At 52.6% G+C, this 14,727-nt stretch overlaps 1 protein-coding gene across 1 annotated transcript in view; it reads left to right on the forward strand.

Moving 5' to 3' along the window:
• Nucleotides 1-2,346: 2,346 nt before the first annotated feature.
• LOC119958086 (integrin alpha-5-like) overlaps nucleotides 2,347-14,727 on the forward strand; it is a 171,056-nt gene continuing 158,675 nt past the window's right edge. Inside the window, exon 1 of the mRNA XM_038786315.1 lies at nucleotides 2,347-2,466. Coding sequence (XP_038642243.1) covers nucleotides 2,347-2,466 — 120 coding nt within the window. The remainder of the gene's footprint in view (nucleotides 2,467-14,727) is intronic.

A 14,727-nucleotide genomic window follows, 5' to 3' on the forward strand; every position in this document is an offset into this window, starting at 1 on the left:
ACAGGTACAGCACGGGGTTAGATACAGAGTAAAGCTCCCTCTACACTGTCCCCATCAAACACTCCCAGGACAGGTACAGCACGGGGTTAGATACAGAGTAAAGCTCCCTCTACACTGTCCCCATCAAACACTCCCAGGACAGGTACAGCACGGGGTTAGATACAGAGTAAAGCTCCCTCTACACCAGGGGTGGGCAAACTTTTGCGTGCAAGGGCCGCATTCAGAAATTCACAATTCACAAAGGGCCGCATAGTATATTAAGTAAAATAATTACTTCACCCGGTTATGATTCTGGGCGCCTCATATAGAACATAGAACAGTACAGCACAGAACAGGCCTTTCGGCCCTCGACGTTGTGCCAAGCAATGATCACCCTACTCAAGTCAACGTATCCACCCTATACCAGTAAGTAACCCAACAGCCCCCCCACCCATTAACCTTTAAAAAAAATTTAAAAAAAAAAAAAAAAAAAATTTTTTTAAAAAAATTTTTTTTTTTTTTTTTTTAATGACTTGGTGGGCCGCAGAAATACCTTTGGCGGGCCGCATGCGGCCCGCGGGCCGTAGTTTGCCCACCCCTGCTCTACACTGTCCCATTAAACACTCATAGGTCAGGCTTTGGGGAGTCAGGAGGTGAGTTACTCTCCGCAGGATTCCCAGCCTCTGACCTGCCCTGGTAGCCACAGTATTAATATGGCTGGGTCCAGTTCAGTTTCTGATCAATGGTAACCCCCAGGATGTTGATTGTGGGAGATTCAGCGATGGTAATGCCATTGAACGTCAAAGGGCGCTGGTTTGATTCTCTTATTGGAGATGGTCATTGCCTGGGGCTTGTGTGGCGCGAATGTAACTTGCCACTTGTCAGCCCAGCCTGGATATTGTCCAGGTCTTGCTGCATTCGGACATGGACTGCTTCAGTATCTGAGGAGTCGCGAATGATGCAGTCATCAATGAACACTTCTGACCTTATGCAATGACTCCAAAGCCTGCCCACCATCTATCCATTTACCTGGATGAGTGCAGCTCCAACAACACTCAAGAAGCTCGACACCATCCAGGACAAAGCAGCCCCGCTTGATCGACACGCTAACCATCAACATTTACTGTAGTAATCCATGGGAGGCAGGAGTTCCGTCACCACACCAATATTTATTTACAATAACGATATTACAGGAGCAGCTACAAACAGTGCTGCTAGCAGTCCAGTCAACTTAAGACTGGCTCACAAAGCCTACACAGGTGATTATATGGCCCCCCTCAATGAGCTATCATTGAGGGAGTTCATACTCCAATTGGCCAACCAATATAGCCAATTGGAGTTCATTACATTTACTCCCTCCACCACCGACACAGTAGCAGCCGTGTGTACCGTCTACAAGATGCACCGCTGTAACTCACCAAAGCTCCTTAGGCAGCACCTACAAAACCACGACCTCTACCATCTAGAAGGACAAGAGCAGCAGATACCTGGGAACCCCACCACCTGGAGGTTCCCCTCCAAGTCACTCACCACCCTGACTTGGAAATATATCGGCCGTTCCTTCACTGTCGCTGGGTCAAAATCCTGGAACTCCCTCCCTAACAGCACAGTGGGTGTACCTACACCACATGGGCTGCAGATGTTGGTGGGAAGGTCATTGGTGAAGCAGCTGAAGATGGTTGGGCCTAGGACACTGCCCTGAGGAACTCCTGCAGTTGGAAGGATCCTTACTGTTTGTTCCTGTTTATTTGCTTATTTCCACTTTTATTTTTGCTATTGCCATTTTGATCTATGGATGAGTAATGGACCTATGACTTTAATGCAGCGTGCATATTTAAGGTAAATAAGCAGCCTGTACATAGCCTTTAATTCAGAGAAGCAGATTCCAGAATGCTGTGCTGTTTTAGACTGATATTAGCGATGGTCTGCCTTGATTGGTGTGGCTGTTAGCCAATGAACGGGCTGAGGAGGCTGTGCCCTGCCCGGTAACAGGTGATGATTGGATCTTACCAAACTGGAATGATTCTCAGTGCCACGAGGTTCCATTGAATTCCACTTTCGGTTCTGCCGGCTGGATGGAGGAATCTAACCAACTCTCTCCAGACAGGGCGCCATTTTGTCCGGCATCTTTCTCTCATCTTTCTCCCCCCCCCCCTCCCTCATTCAGGCACCCGCCCTCCCATTTGTTTGACCCCCCCCTCAACCATGGGGAGGCCCCTGGGAACCCTACCTCTACTTGGCAAGGCCTGGCACTGCCAGCCTGGCACCCTGGTACTGTCACCCAGGCAGCGCGGCAGTGCGAAGGTGCCTGGGCACCGGGGGGGGGGGGGGGTTGCGAGGACAGTACTCTGCCCTGTCCCCGACCACATGTGGGGCCTCTGCTGCCCTGCAGGACCCAATGAGGTGCCGTTACCCCTGATCTACGTTGCTGTGGACCAGTACGAAACAGTGCCCTTGCTGGGCGAGATCCAGATCACGGCAGGTGGAGTGAGTCAGGTGACCCCCCGATCGCCAGCGCGATGGGGTCGCCGAACACGCCCATTAGGAGGGTGAGTAGGAATGGCACAGACTTGGGTTCATTTGATCTTTGAATGCTGTTCTTTGAATAACCTTTCCCAGGCAGCTGATTATCTGAGTGATGTCATTGTAATACATGGACGGTGCCAGGGCAAAGGGAACATTCGCCACCCATCCCAGTGCCACCTGGATGCCAGACTGCCAAGCTGACATTTGTGTGCTGGGTTGTGCCCTGTGGGGTGTGTGTGTGTTTGGGAACCTCCTTATAGTGAGTTGGGGCATGGTTGGGGAGGGTTCAAGGCTCGCGTCGGGGGCTCAAGAGAATTAAAAATGGCCTCCCGAATTCAGAGTTCTGCGAGCGGAGCTCGTCAATGCAGAAAACGGGACTAAGTGCGGCCTTGGCTTCCCTGCTGAGGCCTCTGATCTACCCAGATGGGCGTTAGATAGCGGAGTGTTTCCCCATGATCCACCTGGCTAATCTCACACCACGGAGCTTTTGGTAGATTTCACCCAGCATTTGAAATCTGTACGATTCCTTTCCAGAACAGGAGAGACCCCATTTCTGCCACCCTGTACAGCTCTGAAGAAGAATCACGCGGACTGGAAACATTAAGGGCGAGATGCTCCGGTCTCCAACCGCGATATCGCGTTCGGCGATCGGACGGAGAATCCACGTTGGTGCCGAAATCGGGGATGGCGCCACGTTTGCGATGCTCCGCCCCCTCCAAAATGGCATACTCCGGGAATACGTCGCACGCCGTTGGGATGACGTCCGGACGTTACCTGAGGCCCCTCCCCCCCGATGCTCCGCCCCCCCCCCCCCCCGATTCTCCGCCCCCTGCTGGGCCGAGTTCCCGACGATGTCGGCCATTCATTGTATTTATTTTCGGGGCTGGGGGCAGTGATGGGGGGGGGGGCGGTCCGGTGGTGGTGAGCCTGGCCAAAGGGGGTCACTATCGGTCAGGCCGCGTCCGCGCACGGCAATCGCTTTGTTGCCTGGCAATTCTCCGGCCATATCCACAGCTCGAGCCAGGGGCTCTACACTGCCGACCTGCCAGCCCCCCCACCCCCACCAGATGGGGGATCGGTGGCCGATTTGCGCCGTGTTTTCGGTCGCAAAAGGCCACCGTCCCCACGCCGCCATCGGCGCTTCGTCTCAGAATCGGAGAACCCAGCCCTCCACAGATGCTGCTGGGCTTTTTGTTCCCACCTTTCCTGCTGTCATTTCCTGATCTCCAGCGTCCGCAGGATTTTGCTTTTATAGCCCAAGTTCTCCCTGCCCTCGAATGTCTCCACTGAACTCGTCAACAGGCCACAAAAATGTTTCCCCTCTTTATCCTGCCCACCGCCGTTTCGCCAAGCTGCAGAAATGGTTCTGGGCTCTGCTATCCCCACTTGGGCAGGCGAATTGCAGCTCGCCCCCTCATCCCAGCCCTCTTCCCAGAGTGGGAGCTGGGAGAATCCCAACAATCTCAGAGATGTCAGCTCCCCAGTGACACTGCACATGCAACCCCAGGGCTAAACCTCTCCCCCCCCCCCCCCCCCCACCGGGTCCTTGTGTATTGACCCCACAACTCTCCCCGCACCACCCCCCCCCCCCCCCCCCCCCCATCATCCACCCCCACCCCCGCCCCCACAGCTGGAAATGCGCCTGATCAAAACCAGGTTCTCTCTGCATTCTGCCGCTGGAGAGTGAAGGGGACCCGTTTCCAAAGACTTCTTTAAAATCAAATATGCAGGGTACATTTCTTCCTTCCATTTTGCTGACGTCTGCAGCAACATTCAGACTGGGCAATGTTTGCAGTTACCCGGCCCCCTCGAGAATGCAGCATTTCTGTTGAATTTCCTGTTAAACTTCCTGCTTATGAACACACACAAAGCAAAGAAAACACTCTCGCAGGCTTCCAAACCGTCTCCAGCCCCCACCAACGTGCTGCCCTGTTCAGCGCGAGCCCCTCTTTGAGGTGTGCCTTCCCCACGCATCGACTGGTTGCCCCCCCCCCCCCCCCCGCCCGCCTCCGGAAGGGTACTTGTCGTGGAGAAGTCACCGTCTCGAACTTTGGAGAAGTCACCGTCCCTCCCTGAACCCAGCCAGTGGCTGTTCTGTGGGGGAATGCTTGACCCTCCCACTCACTTTATCATTCAGTCATCGCTCACCATTAAAGCATTCAGCTCGTTTCAACTCTCCATCGTGCTATTATAAATCAATGACGGGGCTTCCAGTTCAGAATAGAGTTGAGCACAAAATTGGCTGAAGTGCTCACATTACGGATATCCTTGAAATTCAAAGGATACATTTATTTCCCCTGGCCCCCCCCCCCTCCCCCCCACTCAGTTTGTCGATGCAATCTCGACAGTCTGAGCAAAACTGCTCCTCGCACTGCGATGGGCTGCATTGTTCCCAACCCCTCGTACCTTGTCCGTGTGGCTGGCCAGTTTGCAGAAGTGGATTTCATCGGGGCAGGGGCGGGGGGCTGGGGGTAGGGGGTGGGGAGAGGGGGGGGGGCTAGGGGCTGGGGGGGGGGGGGCAAAGTCAGATAGCCCAAACAAAAGCCGGCGTGGAGTTCACAACTTGACATTGCACCCTTGCCCATTGGCAGTGATCGCTCGAATGTCGCGCCCCTCACGGATTATAACGCCCCCTCGTACTCCAGTGCGGGGTGTGATTGTCGTGGAGGGCCACAGCCTAAGCCTGATGGGAAGGGACTGGTTGCAGCGAATTAAACTCAATCGGCTGAAATATTTAAAATCTCAATCAGCGTTGTTCATTACATCCTGTGAAGCTTTATGTTGTGCAATGAGTTAGGCCGGATCTTTAGGGCCAGACCAGTCCCTTCCGTCCTGAGGTAAAGCGATTAGAGGAACTGTTAAACTAGTAAAATTGTTTGAACTGTTTTAAACAAGGGCAATTTTCTGAGTGGGCAGCCCCAACAGTACCTGTGTTGAAGCCCGATTGATTAATAAGGATATGTGGGGACTATAAACTCACTATCAATCAGGCGGCCCAGGTGGATAAGTAGCCGATCCCCGAATCGAGGGCCTACAAGCCAAGCTGGCGGGAGCCCTCACCTACTTCAAGCTTGACCTGAGGCACTAGCTGGAACTAGAGTCCCAAATGATCATGGCTGATCAGGTTGTGATCTGAACTCCACTTTCCTGCCTACTCCCCATAACCTGTGCGTGGAAGCACAGCCGAATATTGTGAGTTTGGTGCAGCACTCAGCGATATGCTGCGTGACCATCTAGTTTGCGGGATCAACAACCTCAGCATCCACAAAACAATCTCCTGTCTGTGACTAAAATCACATTAGACAAACAATTGAGCTAGCTCAGCTGACGGAGGCCCAAAGGTTCACCATGATCAATACACATAAGAGCCTATTTCAGTAAATGAGGCTAACTCTCAACATTTCCTTGGCCTGCGCTATTTTCCAGAATACCATGGGGAACAGGGCGGCACGGCGGTTAGCACTGCTGCCTCATGGCGCCGAGGTCCCAGGTTCGATCCCGGCTCTGGGTCACTGTCCGTGTGGAGTTTGCACATTCTCCCCGTGTCTGCGTGGGTCTCACCCCCACTGGGGGCAGCACGGTAGCATAGTGGTTAGCACAGTTGCTTCACAGCTCCAGGGTCCCAGGTTCGATTCCCGGCTTGGGTCACTGTCTGTGCGGAGTCTGCACGTCTTCCCCGTGTCTGCGTGGGTTTCCTCCAAGTGCTCCGGTTTCCTCCCACAGTCCAAAGATGTACAGGTTAGGTGGATTGGCCATGCTAAATTGTCCCTTAGTGCCCAAAGATGTGCAGGTTAGGTGGATTGACCATGTTAAATTGTCCCTTAGTGTCCAAAAAGGGTATGTGGGGATTACTGGGTTACGGGGATAGGGTAGATATGTGGGCTTGAGTAGGGTGCTCTGTGTAAGGGCCGGTGCAGACTCGATGGGCCGAGTGGCCTCCTTCTGCACTATAAATTCTATGATTCTATGAACCCAAAGATGTGCAGGTTAGGTGGATTGGCCACTCTAAATTGCTCCTTAATTAGAAACAATGATTGGGTACGTCAGCATATCCCAAAAGCCATGGTCCACCTCGATGATGTTTAGGTCACAGGGATCACACACAGAGAGCATATGTCAAGTTTGGAAGAAGTATTAAGGGGGTTCAGAGATGCGGAAGTCCGCCTTAAGCATGAGAAACGTACCTCCCAGGCCACGGAAGTCACATACTTGGCGTTTCGAGTGGCTGCCGCAGATTTACACCCACTCAAAAAGAAAGGTCAAAGCCATACAGGAAGACCCAGCACCCAAGAAGGTAGCCGAGCTGAAATCCTTCCGGGGCACAGTGAACGATTGTGACAGGTTCATTCCAAACCTGGCCATGACCTTCCCTGCCAGACTCAACAATCGCAACCTCCTTCGGCCAATCCCCACCCTTGGGAGTAGCCGGGCCTGCAGAGTACACGTCAACCCTGCAGGCCTTTTCTGAGGCAGGATGTTTCTAGTCTTGGAGATGCCCATCCCAAATGGCTATCCATACAAGACATGGGAGCTACACCTGAGGCGGCTACTGTGGACGCCTGATGCTGGGTATTCACCATACAAGGTCTGCCAGAAGCCATTGTGTCCAATAATGGTCCACCTTTTATTGGGGACGATTGCCAACACTTTGTTCAGACGAACGGAAGCTGGCAGACCAGGGCGGCCCCGTATCACCCTACATCTAACAGGTTGGCGGAAAGGGTGGTACAGGCTTTCAAGAATGCTACGGAGAAGCAATCGTACTGGCTGCTGTACCATCAGCTGGTTAACATCCTATTGTCCGACAACACATCCCTCCCCCCACCCCCAACTCTACCACGGGGATCACACCGGCTGAGTCGCTTATGGGCCGTCGCCTCAGAACCTGTTTGGACTTTGACATTTCCAAATTTGGCGACGAGGGTGGAGTCCCGTCGAGCGTCCCAGAAAAATCAACATACTTCACAAAAGGGCGACAGGTCATTCCAGATGGGGAGGGCCTGTTCGGAATCTCGCCGAGGGCCCACTCAGGTTAGCCGCTCGTCTCCTGTCCCAATCGGGACCCCCGTATCGGACGTGGTCAACGTCAACGGCAGAACTTTGCGGAAGCATGGCGACCACGTGAGGAGCCCCCATTCCGGATCAGATGGGTCCAATTAGTGCCGCCGGCGCTCCTGTAGCCGCTCCAGAGTGGAGGGAGCCGGGAATTTCAGAGTCAGTCCCGCCAACAGTCCAGTGGGGAGCTGGTGTGGCGAACAGACCTACAGAGGAGGTGGGGTCACTTGAACTACCGCCTCTTGCAGACAACAAGACTACATCGGAGACAATGGGACTGGTTGAGGGACTCAAGAGGTTGTTAGGATACCGGAACATACCCAACTTTTGTTAGGCCATTAGACATAGGAGCAGAATTAAGCCACTCGGCCCATCGAGTCTGCTCCGCCATTCAATCATGGTTGATATCTTTCTCATCCCCATTTTCCTGCCTTCTCCCCCATAATCCCTGATTCCCCTTATTCAGATACCAGATGAGAACCACAAACAATTTTTTAATTTATACAACTGTGAGGAAAGAAGATTTCACCCCCAGGAGTGATGACACTGACCAATAGGTATCTTTAATGTTAAAAAGAACTTTAATTTCAACACAGAGTTAACCACATTAACAGCAAAGAAAATAGCTTCGCAATCATCAGTTAAACAGTTCTTAAATTAAAGGAAAAGCTTAAACTCTCTGCCACTAATTTCAATTAAGCAATACATACAGTTCAAATGCCACTTATAAATAAAGTTAACACAACAGGTTCCTTGCTTTCTGTGCAGGCTTTGGAGAGAGAGACCCTTTTCAGGAACAGCCTGAAAATCCTTCTGTCTTGTCAGACTCTTCGACTCAACCTAACAGCAAAACTGCAAACTACAGACAGACCTGGTTCCTCCATTAATTACATCATCTTTATTTCACTAAGATGCCCCCATCACCTGATTAGCGAGCACTAAATACAATCCCTCATAAATTATCTATTCTCCAGGGAGTCTCCAGCAATCAAAACAATATTCCATTAGCTATTCCTCTGTAAAAAAAGTAAATGGTTAAGATCACTCATTACCTTGGAAATTACAGCTTTAGCAGACACCCTGCCTGTGTGTGTCTTAATAGCATTACTGCCACAAATGTGAAATAGAATGAATAACAATTTCTACATTCACCACAGGGTTCACAAGGACTTGAATTTCCCCGATCGGAATCCTGGCCATCCTGGAGGCTCCTCCCCCCCCCGCCCCCAGTGAATGATCCCCCTGCCCCCCCACCAGGGCAGCCGCGGACTGAGTCCACAGTCACCGCGCCGAGTGCCCGTCGAGTGCCCGCCGAGTGCCCGCCGAGTGCCTGCCGAGTGCCCGCCGAGTGGAACCATGAGAGAACCACGCCGGCAGTTGGTCAGTTGTTGGCGGAGAATCGACAATGGCCCCCGACCGACGCCACTTCGACCGCGTGCGCCCGATTGCCGGCGATGCTCCGGGGACCGGGGAATCGCGGGAGTGGCGTCGGACACTATCTCGGGGTGGAGGCTCAGAGAATCCTGCCCCCCCCCCCTTTGTTTATCACTGGACGTCTCCAGTGTATTCTCCCGAGCCACTGCACCTCGACTCCCTTGTCGATCTAACTCAGCCCTGAATATGGTCAATGCACCAGCATCCACTGGGGGAGCGAATTCCCCAGACTAACCACCGTCTGAGAGAATGTAACTCTCATCTCCATCTTCAATTCAATTATTTTTAAACCCCCACAGGGGGAACATCCTTTCAGCATCTATCTTGTCAATACCCTTCAGGATCTGGTACGTTTCAATAAGATCACCTCTCACTCTTCTAAACTCCAATGGTTACAGGGCCGCCCTGTCCAACCTTTCTTCATCGGCAACCCGCCCCATCCCAGAGTCATCAATTGTTTTTATTCATTCACAGGATGTGGGCGTCGCGGGTGATGCACAATCGATGGACACGAAACGTAGGTGAAGTCCGAAACTAAAGGCTTTAATTAGCAAGAAGTGAGCCCGGCAGCAGACGTACAGGAAAATGGCTGGCTGCCGGGGAACACGGGTTCTTATACCCCGCCTCGTAGGCGGAGCTACCTTCCTCTCAGCCAATAGGGATAAGAAGCACACGATACTTGGGCCAATAGGCAGCGAGCCCTCTGCACCAATGGCAGCTCACACTCCCAGGTACCGTCATACCCCTAGTCATACTACCACAGCGGGTTAGGCCAGAGTTTATTGCCCATCCCTAATTGCCCCTTGAGAAGGTGGGGGTGAGCCGCCTTCTTGAACCGCTGCAGCCCATGTGGCGTAGGTATACCCACAGTGCTGTTAGGGAGGGAGTTCCAGGATTTTGACCGAGCGACAGTGAAGGAACGGCCAATATATTTCCAAGTCAGGGTGGTGAGTGACTTGGAGGGGAACCTCCAGGTGGTGGGGTTCCCAGGTATCTGCTGACCTTGTCCTTCTAGATGGTGGTGGTCGTGGGTTTGGAAGGTGCTGCCTGAGGAGCCTTGGTGAGTTCCTACAATGCATCTTGTAGATGGTACACACGGCTGCCACTGTGAGTCGGTGGTGGAGGGAGTGAATGTTTATGGAAGGGGGAGCAATCAAACGGGGCTGCTTTGTCTTGGATGGTGTCGAGCTTCTTGAGTGTTGTTGGAGCTGCACTCATCCAGGCAAGTGGAGTGTATTCCATCACACTCCTGACTTGTGCCTTGTAGATGGTGGACAGGCTTTGGGGGGGGGGTCAGGAGGTGAGTTACTCACCGCAGGATTCCCAGCCTCTGACCTGCCCTGGTAGCCACAGTATTAATGTGGCTGGGTCCAGTTCAGTTTCTGATCAATGGTAACTCCCAGGATGTTGATTGTGGGGATTCAGCGATGGTAATGCCATTGAATGCCAAGGGGCGATGGTTTGATTCTCTTATTGGAGATGGTCATTGCCTGGCACTTGTGTGGCCCGAATGTAACTTGCCACTTGTCAGCCCCAAGCCTGGATATTGTCCAGGTCTTGCTGCATTTGGACACGGACTGCTTCATTATCTGAGGAGTTGCGAATGGTGCTGAACATTGTGCCGTCATCAGCAAACATCCCCACTTCTGGCCTAATGATGGAAGGAAGGTCATTGATGAAGCAGCTGAAGATGGTTGGGCCGAGGACACTACCCTGAATAACCCCTTACAGTGATGTCCTGGAGCGGAGGTGATTGACTTCCAACAGAGAGATGGGAGAAAGTAAATTGAAGGAGGAGAGGAGGGCAAACTGAGGAAAGAGGTGAGGGGAAGTTGAACAAGGAGGTGAGAGGAGGCTGAGGGAAGAGGTGAAGGGAGTCAGAGGGAGGAGGGAGGAGGGGAAGCTGAGGGAGTAGGTAAGGGGAAACCGAGGGAGGAGGTGAGGGGAGTCTGAGGGAGGGGTAGGGGGTAAACTGAGGGAGGGAGAGGATGATGTTACATTATTCTCATCTGAAGATGGGCAAAATAAGGAAGTGGAACCCGTTCAGTCAGTAGCAGCTCAATAATCAGACCTGGGGAGCTTTCTCACCCGTGCATTAGAGGAATGTTTTATTTCCCTTGTCCCACAGGTATGAAGAGGAATTCTACTCCATCCACGATTGCCATTCAGATGGAGCTGGACCGAGGAGGGAGTCTGTGTCACTCAGTACCCTCACCAGCTGAGGTGACCGTACAACGCTAAATGGAAACGAGCCTTGTGGTGTGGAGTGGAACTGTAGAGCGCCGGTTCGGGAGCCATCATGGGAATTATTTGCAGGGAGAGTACAGAAAACGCTGGAAATGTTTAAATTCAGCCATTTAGTGAATTGACCTCTGGAGCAAGGAGCACCTGAGGACAATAAACAGAAGCGACTCCCAGCAGCCTCCACTCCACAGGCTGCACCGAGAGCGAACAATGAGCTTGTGTTGAAGCTAACTCCACCACATGACATTCATAACAAATCCTATTCGAAAACATTCAAAAGTTCTTCCAAAACAGAGTCAATAAAAACGTTGACACTTAAGGTCAATTTTGACATTAAATTTTTGGGTGCAATTTTCTCCCAAATCTCCCAAATTCAGGTGACTGCGTGAAAGCCTTCGGTGATTTTCAGGTCTGGACACCCTTTTTAAATGGCACTTTGATCACAAAGTTACACATAAGGCCCCTCTACCCCACAGCCCCGGCTGGCACTACCCATAGTCATCAAAGGCGGTCCCTCCACTCACAGGCTCCGCCCCCCCTCCATATGACTGGCACCCCCCTCACCACCGCCCCTTCACAGGCTCCCCCCCCCCCCTCCATATGACTGGCACCACCCTCGCCACTGCCCCTTCACAGGCTCCGCCCCCCCTCCATATGACTGGCACCACCCTCACCACTGCCCCTTCACAGGCTCCGCCCCCCCTCCATATGACTGGCACCACCCTCACCATCGCCCCTTCACAGGCTCCGCCCCCCCCTCCATATGACTGGACCACCCTCACCATCGCCCCTTCACAGGCTCTATCCCAACCCACCACCAGTATTGCGGAGAACCCAACCAAGTCCTTGGATGGGGATCACCCCCCCCCCCCCCCCACCCCTACACATAAAGCAAACTCCCCCCCTCGCCCCCAATGGGGCTCCCCAGAGGGCCTGCCCTTGGCACTGCCCCAGGCCACCCTGGCACTTGCAGGTTGGCACTGCCAGTTTGGCACTGCCAGGGTGCCAGAGGCAGAACCAAGAAAAAGTGCCCTGTCATGCCCTGCACCACCTGGGGGCTATACCTCACTGTGCACCCCCGGCGTAGCCATCACGGCCGGTTTTCATTTTGGAATCACCATAACTCGCGCCAACGTGATCTCGAGCCAGGTGGGTGGGAACATACTGTGAGGGTGGAGGTATCCGCGTTCAGCCCGCTGAACAGACTTAAATTCACTATAATCGCTGCTAATCAGATATGTGACCATCATGGGCATTAATCTGATCACATAAACGGTGGAGGAGGTCGCCCTCGTGGTTCTTGCTGACACAAATCGCGGTGTGATTCTGGATCTGAGCCTGTTTGATTCTGGATCAGAGCCGGTTTGTTCTGTATCAGAGCCAGTTTGATTCTGGATCAGAGCCGGTTTGATCCTGGATCAGAGCCGGTTTGATTCTGGATCAGAGCCGGTTTGATCCTGGATCAGAGCCGGTTTGATTCTGGATCAGAGCCGGTTTGATCCTGGATCAGAGCCGGTTTGATTCTGGATCAGAGCCGGTTTGATTCTGGATCAGAGCCGGTTTGATTCTGGATCAGAGCCGGTTTGATTCTGGATCAGAGCCGGTTTGATTCTGGATCAGAGCCGGTTTGATTCTGGATCAGAGCCGGTTTGATGCTGGATCAGAGCCGGTTTGATCCTGGATCAGAGCCGGTTTGATTCTGGATCAGAGCCGGTTTGATCCTGGATCAGAGCCGGTTTGATTCTGGATCAGAGCCGGTTTGATTCTGGATCAGAGCCGGTTTTATTCTGGATCAGAGCCAGTTTGATTCTGGATCAGAGCCGGTTTGATCCTGGATCAGAGCCGGTTTGATGCTGAATCAGAGACGGTTTGATCCTGGATCAGAGCCGGTTTGATCCTGGATCAGAGCCGGTTTGATTCTGGATCTGAGCCAGTTTGATTCTGGATCAGAGCCGGTTTGATCTGGTTCAGAGCCGGTTTGATTCTGGATCAGAGCTGGTTTGATTCTGGATCAGAGCCGGTTTGATCCTGGATCAGAGCCGGTTTGATTCTGGATCAGAGCCGGTTTGATTCTGGATCAGAGCCGGTTTTATTCTGGATCAGAGCCCGTTTGATTCTGGATCAGAGCCGGTTTGATCCTGGATCAGAGCCGGTTTGATGCTGAATCAGAGACGGTTTGATCCTGGATCAGAGCCGGTTTGATCCTGGATCAGAGCCGGTTTGATTCTGGATCTGAGCCAGTTTGATTCTGGATCAGAGCCGGTTTGATCTGGTTCAGAGCCGGTTTGATTCTGGATCAGAGCCGGTTTGATTCTGGATCAGAGCCGGTTTGATCCTGGATCAGAGCCGGTTTGATTCTGGATCAGAGCCGGTTTGATTCTGGATCAGAGCCGGTTTGATTCTGGATCTGAGCCGGTTCGATTTTGCCCTCAGCCTATGCCTAAATCAGATTATCTGTCCAAGTTTTTTTGCTTTTTCTGTGGCCTTTGTGATGCGAATCAGCTGATGTGTTCACTGCTGTCTATTGTCGAATACACCCAGGGAATGGCTCATCGACTGTTTTTACAATTCACCAATAATCAGGGTGTAATGAACTCCAATTGGCTTTATTGGTTGGCCAATTGGAGTATGAGCTCCCTCAATGATAGCTCATTGAGGGGGCCCATATAATCACCTGTGTAGGCTTTGTGAGCCAGTCCTAAGTTGGCTGGACTGCTAGCAGCACTGTTTGTAGCTGCTCCTGTAATATCGTTATTGTAAATAAATATTGGTGTGGTGACGGAACTCCTGCCTCCCGTGGATTACTACAGTGGCGACGAGGTAAACTACGAATTTTGCGGAGACCAGCTGCCGCACTCGGAGGGTAAGCCTTGCCATTTTAAAAATGCCGTTTTTTGGGAGGTTAGAGGCATTCGACCCGGCTATTGAGGACTGGTCCCAGTACGTGGACAGAATGTGTTACTTCTTCCGGGCAAATGATATTTCCAGGTGGGGGCACCGGTTTGGGTCAAGAATTATGGGAATGGACCAACGTGGGTCAAAGGCACGGTAGAGTCCTAAACAGGGCCCATATCCTATGAGGTTTCAATAGGAGGTAAGGTGCTGAAGAAACACCTAGACCAAATAAGGGCAGCGGAACCACACCTGGAGGCAGGCGAAGCAGGACCGCCTCAAGCTGGGATAGCCCAGACGGAAAGGATACCCACACCCCAGCTCCGAGCAATTTCTCCAGACCCCGTCATCCAGTCGTCAGAGTCGGAGATGGACACGCTCGACGAGGCCGCCGTGACACCTCTCACCGAGGAGAAGGAAGAACAACTTCCAAGGAGGTCGTCAAGGAAAAGACGGGCACCTATAAGGTACACCCCGCCCACTTCGGAGAACGACCCGGCGGACGACACAGAGGTGACAGACCCGGACATGAGGAGCAGGAAGAAGCTCAGAGGAATGCCAGCTGGCAGGAATTCCTTGGACCTTGGGGGGGGGGGG

Source organism: Scyliorhinus canicula, chromosome 28, assembly GCF_902713615.1.
Source record: "Scyliorhinus canicula chromosome 28, sScyCan1.1, whole genome shotgun sequence".
Taxonomy (NCBI): Eukaryota; Metazoa; Chordata; class Chondrichthyes; order Carcharhiniformes; family Scyliorhinidae; genus Scyliorhinus; species Scyliorhinus canicula.